Consider the following 8,265-nt stretch of genomic DNA (forward strand, 5'->3'; position numbering starts at 1 on the left):
GCATCAGCCCAGTCAGCTCAGAGCAGACAGCACAGGGGTGCCCCAGGGAAGGTGGACAGGTAACTGGCAAGGTGGCAGAAGTCAGTCACAGAGGAAATGCTGCCATGAAACTAAAACCTGCAGGAAGCAGAGGGAGCAGCACACGTGGTGCAAGGAGCCCTGGTACACATTTAGACTAATCACTCGCACACAAAAACAAACCCCCACACTCCAAAGCCTATTTTGCCCTGTGAAAGCCAAGCAGTAAGAGTAGATTAGACTCTAATAGGGATTAATACAAGTTAAGATAGCACTGATCTCCACTAGGGAGACCAGAAAGGTTTGGCATGGGATACAGTGACAGCTAGATGCACTGGGGGCTTGGAAAAAAGGTTAAGGAAAGAACAAAAACCATAGGAGCTTCCACTAACACCTGCCTAGCTCCATTTGTGCTCTCCCCCATGTCCAGCCCTCCCCAAAACAGAGACTAGACATGCTGCACTGTCAAGTCATGGTCAGTGATTTCTAATAGGCTGTGTAACGGTCAGCAGGGGATTTCTTATCCAGTCTCAACAGCACTGACCCACTTTTTGCCAGTGCTACCATCCATCACCTTTGACTGACAAGGAGACCAGTTTTCACAATAGCCAAAAATCTAAGCCCAGCAAAGTTTGAGGCAGAGAATGAGATGATATTCAGATGCCATTCTGCCTCACTGCAGCCATTTCAAAGCTATAAGTTTCATTTTATTAGCAACAAGGACTTCAGTTCATAAAAATGTGACCAATAAAAGATAATGGCAGGAAATTAAATGAACCTTAGCATGATTTAGGGCATTGCGCTGCAATAGCAAAACTGCACAGAAAGTACGCTTGGAAAAGCAAAAAAGCCCAAAGAAGTGATCATAAAAGGATCCAAACTGCTTCAGAGAGTTAAAGCTTTCTTAGAAACTGACAAAAGAAGTCCAGGTATGCACAAGACATACACATCGAGTAAGCTTTATCAATGACACATTGCCATTCATTGCTTACCCTTTCATGTGTGCTACAGCAATTACACCTTTATTCACCTTTAAATTAAAGTAAAAGAATAAAATGTAGTTTCACTGCAGTACTGGGAGACACCAGCAGCAGTATGTGGTCAAACCAAGACAAAAAGTCTACTTTCCTGACTGTTGGCCCCATTTCCAAAATGGTACCAAGAAAAGGCACCTTTTTTTAACTCTAATTGTATAGCAATATAGAGGCCAAAAGCTCTGAACTTCCTCAATGCCAATCTCTGGAAAGCAGGCTTTTTGTAGGGCACCCCTCAAATAATACAGTGCACACAGTACTGAACTAAAACAAGTTCCTTTAGTTTTCATTCCAAGAAAGCTGTGAGAAGAGCAAGAGCACTGAATAGGTCATTACCAAATAACAATAAATAATAACAATAATAATGAGATTGTTCAGTTTATGACTGAACTATCTAAACCTGCAGACACCCCTTCTCACTGCATAGCCAAGGACAAACTCATTAACAGTTACCCAGACAACTGAAGTTCCTGTTCTGAAGGGCAGGATCAGAGAGCAGCAAGAAAGAAGCAGGGGGAAAAGGTAAGCATCTATCCTTCATTAGCCTGTCTCTCAAACAACATGTAACTCTAGCTGAAAAACAACACAGAGAACAATACCCTTTCTGTCTAAGACAAAACTCATTGTGGTCAAGCTCTTTGATCAGAAAAATTCCTACCAAACCACACTTGATAAACTTGAACTTTGGAAACTGGCAACTGTACCATCAGGATTGTTTGAACTAAACCTCCACAATTCTGGCATCACACAAGGCACCAAGGTTCTCACTGGGAAAGCTTTTGTTTAAAAATACTTGTAAGTTTACTATAATGTCAACCCAATTTGTGTTTCAGAGCTTGCCCTTTCCTCACAGAGGTTTCTGTTGGTGGTGGTTGTTTAAATCTGAAGTTGAAATTCAGTTTCACAAATTAGAGTTGTTGTTTCCCATAAAAGTTAATTTGGCAGTGTAATACAGTGTTAGCAAGTTCTTCTGGTGGAAAATGCAAGTAGTTTGTTCTCAACACCATGCAAACAGTGATCTTAGGGAAGTGTCTCCCTTCACAAAGCTGCTTTTGGGCTTATATTTCCACTCAGTCACTTCCAACTGGAAAATGAAGGTGGAAAAAGGAAGCATCTAAATAGCTCTTCCCTCAGTCCTTTGCAGCTGGAAGTGCTAAGAGGCTGTTGAGGTCCAAGGATCCTCAACAGTTCAAACCACACAATGTAACTCACTGAATAGACAGGCCCAGATAATCAGCACAATGCTTACCTATCCAAAGCACATTTCTCCTGTGCACAGAAGGCCAATTACAAGTCTTAAGAAGGTAAGCATGCCAGTTTTACACTGGAATGATGAAAGCTATTGAGTGGCATACCCCATCCTCTGCCACTACTACATATTTCTTCTCCAGAGAGAGAGAAGGTATTCAAGGTCTCACTAGCTCACCCTTCACCATACCTGAGATATGCACATGGCCATCAGAGGATGCTCTAGTATTTGTTCACTACTGTGGATTGCTCAATAACTTTGTCAACAGACACTAGCTGATGTTATCAGCAGCACCAAGGAGCAACTGGTCATCAGAATACAAAAGGTAGGATAATAATAGGCTATCATACTCAATTGAGCTTTGAGTTAAGGAATGCTGCAAATAAATCTAAGTGAGGTCATGTATTAGAAAGTTAATACTTAGCTTTCATCTATACCACCAGTCTGCTGCTCATTTAAACAGGATTCCTTTCAATTCATAGCTCTAGTTGTATTCCTCACCCCAGTTCCAAGTTTGGTAGGAAACCTACCTCTGATGACTTCAGAGGGCCTATACAATTATCACAGTCTTAAAAAAAACAACCCACATGCAACTGATAATCTGGATGGACCAGGACATTTTAAGAAGCCATTTTACCCAGTTATCCAGTACTGCCTGCAGAAAGTCTACAAGGCACATTGCCCAAACCATTTTAACAATAATATAAGGTGTTCCTCAGAGCTGTCAAAATGTTCCTGAATAAACAAACTCTTGATGCCTTCCCTAAAGCTTTTGAGTTAGAGAGTGAAACGCTGCTGAGAAGTAGGTGCTTCCGCAAAATTATCAAGTAACAAGTCTATACTGGAACTGAAGTATACCAAGATAACTCATTTCCAATGAATAAGAGTTACAGAACCAAGCAATCCTCCCAATGTGCCTTTACATCTATAAATTAAGGTACCTATTATAATGTCGTTACATTGCCCAAAACAATGGGTATAGGTAATCCCCCACTCAGATCTAACTTCAGCATTTAGACATCCTTAAGTTATACTGCTTTCTCTATGCTGTTCCTTTCAGCTACAACTGGGACAGTTCTCTACAGAAGTTCGTCTGAATAACAGGGATGTTGCAAAAAACATGTGCAGTAAGATGTTCTATCCAGCAAGTCCGAAGTACCTTGTCCACTTCAGCTTGACAAACAGGTGACATCTGCAGCCTTTCTACTGTTTCTGTATGAGCTCCATTAACGGCACAGCCAATCTACTGATACTCCACAAAGTTCAAGGAGAAGATGTCAGTTTACACCACCCAGGAACTGGGCAGAACAATTAACATCTGTTACTGCTTCTTATTTGAGGACTTAAGAGCAGAAAAGCTATGTGAAGAATGGCACTGTTAAATCCTCATTTCCAAATATGGCACATATGCATACCCCACAGGACATGTAAATTAGAGGCCCTTCTTTCTCCAGTATCAATATTCAGACATCTTACAACAGGATTTACAAATGCAAACATCAGTGGTATGGTTTCTGAATTGCTAATGCTGGTGTTCAGAATGCTGGGCTCTAGAATACTGGGCTCAATGCAATCTCATAGTAAGGTAAAGGATATATGTGGTATTAACATTCATCTGCATGCACCTGTCCAGAGGACCTCAAATGTCCAGTTTGGAGCCAAACTGTCCACATCCTTCAGGTTACTAAACTCAGCAGTGAGAAATGAGCTAGCCACTGCAAACAGCAGAAATCACAAGCAGCAAAAGCTTCTGGCCACACCCTTTCTCCTATCCTAATATATGACATTTTAAGTAGTATATAGGGACCTACTCTTCCTGCATTACCTTGGACTTACCTTGCTGGCTATCAGGACTGCTTTCTTAGCCCTTGAACCCCCCCAGTATCAGAAAGATCCTCAAGTTACCACACGATGATACTGGTACTGTTACAGTACCACTGAGCTATCACCAAGCAGAATTATATCTTAGCACAAGCAGCTCTTGCCACCAGAAATACAATTGTAGTCCTACTGGTTAAAGCAAATGCATCTCTGGCTACAATTTCCAGCCCAGCATACTTTTTCAAACAGCTGCTGATCAACAATTCAGGCAAGACAGTTGAAAGCAGACTGTACACACCCCAGACCACCACAAAGGAGCAAAGCAAGTCAAAATTGCTATTAAGCCATGTTTGCAAATACCACTTCCCTCTGCAATTATGATGGTAGATTGTCACACTAAAGGAGAGCTGTGTTACCAGAGGTGCTTTCTATCTTAATCTTAGTTGTTTGTGAAATGATTCAATACACGTAGCTGAAGGGCATGGCATTTTTCCTTCATTACTTGAAAGATCAGCTTATATAGCAACCGGCTGTAGTTAATAAAGGCTGAGACTGTAACAATCACGTTAGGAGGAAGTAAAGAACAGTGCGCACACTCTGCAGAGAGCTTAAGATCTTGAACAGTTTTTCTGCTCGGTGATCAAGACAAATCTGTACCATCTCCACAGAGAGGCAGAAGCACCAATCCTCCAAGGGCTCAATGGCAATGAATTCACCAGCTACGCGAGAGCTGCCTCAGCCCTGCCCATGTCAAACAGACACTTAAGGCATGGCCTATCTGCCAGCTCAGAAAAGATCCCTCACTGCCCACCTACCCAGCAGGTCTTTTATTTTAAGCCTAAATCCCTTCCTGGACCCAGAAAGGCTTTCATTGGTGAGCTGTACTTTTCACAGAAAAGTTAAGCTTACAAAGAAGACAACTGAAAACCTACCTCTTACAAGAGTAAATATAAATGCAATGAAACTCCAAGAATTGTCTTGAAAACTTGATCTTGCAGGATCAAGAGGAAAATTACTATTCAATTACAGGAAGTCAACAAACAGCCCTCCCACCCTGTTTCAGACACCTCAGTCTGAATGTCCCCAGCCCTTGCCTGCATGGGACAGGAGGGCTCCTGGAGCCCAAGGGCCATGGGGACACCGTCCTGCACATCGCAGATTGCGGGCAGCATCAAGGAAGGTCCACCCCACGTATATAAAGCCAAACGTGTGCCCACACCCACATCATTTTAATAGTGTTCAGACATCGCATAGCTTTTTAAATGCTGCATTTCAGGTTCGCATCCATCTCAAAGCTTGCGTTTATTGCAGTCTGTGTATTATGCAATATATTCCCCGACAGCACCCAGAAGAAAAGGATGTGCACCAGGAGACCCACACCCCACCGCCCATGCCGTTACTTTCCCATCCTCTGTTCCACCCAAGACGCTGGCAGAGGAGAAAACGCTAGGCAACGAGAGGAAACTCGAGGGTCTGGAAGCGCTGGTGGCTCAATCCAGAGTATGCCAGCGCTGCCCTTGGCACAATAGTTGGATGCAATACAACCGGGCGATGCGAGGCTGAAATACTTCCTGGGATGGCTGAAAGGGCTCATTCAATAGTCAAGGGTAATTCTTAGCCGTCTTCTACAGCCCAACACAGAAACTACAACCCTGAGGGGAGGGTGGAGGACACAGCCATGTGCTTTAAGAAAGGAGCATGGCTCACTATTGTCTCCCGACTCAGTTTAACTGCCAAGCCCTTTTCAGTTCCATTTCTCATCCCCCTCCCTCGCGTCTCCGAAGTCGGCAGAGGAAGGGAAGGAGCTCCGCCGGGACACCGCCGAGCTGCCGCCCGGCCCCGGCCCCCGCCGGCCCCTCGCACAAACCGGCACCGCCCCGAAGTTCAGGCAGCAGGAACCGACCACCCGGCCGGCGATAGCGATGGGGCGGCCGCAGCCCGGGGAAGGGGACCGGCAGGGTGCCCGTCCCGCCTCGGGGGGCTCTCCCCCCACCTCCGCCCCGCACCCGGGAGGGGTCCCCGCTCCCCGCGCTTACCTTTCACTTGACTTTCATACTCCGCTATAATCTCTTTGTCCTTTTTGAATCTGCTCGGGGTTGACATTATCCACTTGCTTCTTCTCCTTGTTTTAAATTACTACGCTGAATTACTAACACCGTTCTGGAGGGGCTCCCAACTTGGATGAGATGGCCACAAGCCCGAGCGAGCGGGGGGGGGGGAGAGGTGGGGCCTGGCCCCTTAGGAGCGCCGCCGGCACGGGAGGCGGCGAGGCAGGGAGGCGGCGATCAGGCTAACCCCGGAGCCGGCACCATCGCCTCCAGGCACCGCCGCCGGCAGCAACGCGGTCCACGGCCGGGGGCCGCCACAGGGCACCCGATTCCACTAGGCGAGGGCGGGGGCTCGGCGGCTGCGCCCCACCATTGTTATCGCTGCTCACGCACCGTGGAGACGGGAAGGGACGGAGGGAAGCAGCCGGGCGGCCGCGCTCGGTCCGCACGCCGACGGCACTAGTTACTCCTGTCGGCGGGGTGGGGACTCGCAGCCGGCTGCCCGCCGTGACTAACCACCGAGGCGCATGTCCCAGCCCCGCACCCGAGCAGCGGCCGGCTCGGGGCGGCGTCCCCACCGCACCCTACAGAGGTGTCTCCGGGAATAAACTTCTCCCCGCCCTCCCACCGCTCTCTCCTCCCTTCCTGCCTCGGCCCCGGTGGCGCCCGCTCCGCCTCCCCCCTGCCGGCTGCCGCCCACCGCAGGCCCCGCCGCTCGCTTCCCTGGGGTGCCCCGCGGCGGGCGGCCTAGCAGGCCCGGCGGGGAGGGAAGGGGTCACCGTCCGCGGCCCGAAGGGAGCATATGGTGTCCGGGTGTCCGCAGGGGACGGTGGGTGAGGAGCCGATATGGTGACAGCAAGCCCTCGATCTGGAGGGGAAAGTTAAAGCCCCGTGTGCAGCCGCCGCCGAGCCGCACGGGGAGTGGGGAGGCTGGAGGGGAGATGTGCTCTTGGGGGACCCGGTTTTCCTTCCCTGTTTCAATGGAGGCAGGGCAGGGCTGTGCTGATGGGGGCCATGGCCGTGCTCAGCGGCCCAGTCCGTACAGGGCAGGGCACTATGGAGAGGAGAGGTGCGGTCCTCAGGACAGCGGGTCTTGCTTCTGCCTTCGCCTGTATTTTGCTCCCTTCGGATGTGGGTTGTTCTCAAGGGCAGGACTGCCAGCACCCCCGTGCAGGGCACTGCCTGTGGCACATGGGAGAAACAAGGAAAACGGGGTGGGAGGCCATCCAAAATGCTGCTGCCTTGAATTGCTGTGTGTGGCATGCATAGGGGCTGACCCTTTCAGATGGTCATGATCAGTGTCAGCTTTAGAAAGATGGACTCCAGCGCTGTGAGTGATGGTGCACAGCCCTCCCTGTGAAGTTGGGGCTCTGTGAAGGATAAAGATGGTCCAGAAGTGCAGGAAGAGCTGGAGTTGGCAGGTCACCAAAGGGGGAGGTAGCCCAAGCGTGCCCTTTCTCCTGGGTGACTCCATCAGCGATGGACACAGCCTCCTTCTCTGCCTGCAGAGCTGGCAGCAAGCTCATCCTGCACAGCCCCAAAGGGCTGAGCCAGGTGCCAGCTCTGCAGGCAGAGATGAGGCTGTGCATGCCAGGAGTTGAGCACAGTTGTTCACAGATCCAGCAGCCACACTTCTAGGTCCTGGATAAGTTTAGGAGTCACCTTCAGGAGTCAGGTGTGATTCAGGTTGCACAGCCCGTTTCTCTGACTGCCTGAAACTCAGCCTTCACCTGAGAAAAGCCCGTTAAAAAAAGCTCAGAAAGAACAAAGAGCAACAGGCACTGTTGCCTTGTGATGGGCAAAAAACATGGCCATCAGTCATGGGTCAAAGACAAAAGCTGAACCTCAAGGCAACAGCTACAGACTTTGGGCTGTAAGGAGGTCAGCTCTGTAGAGGTTAAAGGCAAGCAGGGGACTTTGGAGGCAGAGAGGGCTTTGCTGATGTTACATATATCCAGGAGTGATTAGGCAAAGTTGCAGACTATTCACAAGGAGTTTCTAAAGCTGGCTGCTGTATGATTCCTCTGGTGAAAGTGCCCAGAGATCCTGTTTTGGAGTCTTGACACTGCCAGGACCTGACCCTTCAGGACAAATA

The 8,265-nt window shown here is 48.7% G+C and overlaps 1 protein-coding gene across 2 annotated transcripts in view; it reads right to left on the bottom strand.

Annotated features, from left to right (window-relative positions):
• Window positions 1-6,742, bottom strand: part of SRGAP1 (SLIT-ROBO Rho GTPase activating protein 1) — a 150,716-nt gene extending 143,974 nt beyond the window's left edge. For both annotated transcript variants that reach the window (XM_034062883.1, XM_034062882.1), the window contains exon 1: window positions 6,159-6,742. In XM_034062883.1, coding sequence (XP_033918774.1) covers window positions 6,159-6,225 — 67 coding nt within the window. In that variant the 5' untranslated portion in view covers window positions 6,226-6,742. The remainder of the gene's footprint in view (window positions 1-6,158) is intronic.
• Between the last annotated feature and the right edge of the window lie 1,523 nt (window positions 6,743-8,265).

This window comes from Melopsittacus undulatus, chromosome 5, assembly GCF_012275295.1.
Source record: "Melopsittacus undulatus isolate bMelUnd1 chromosome 5, bMelUnd1.mat.Z, whole genome shotgun sequence".
NCBI classification, from domain to species: Eukaryota; Metazoa; Chordata; class Aves; order Psittaciformes; family Psittaculidae; genus Melopsittacus; species Melopsittacus undulatus.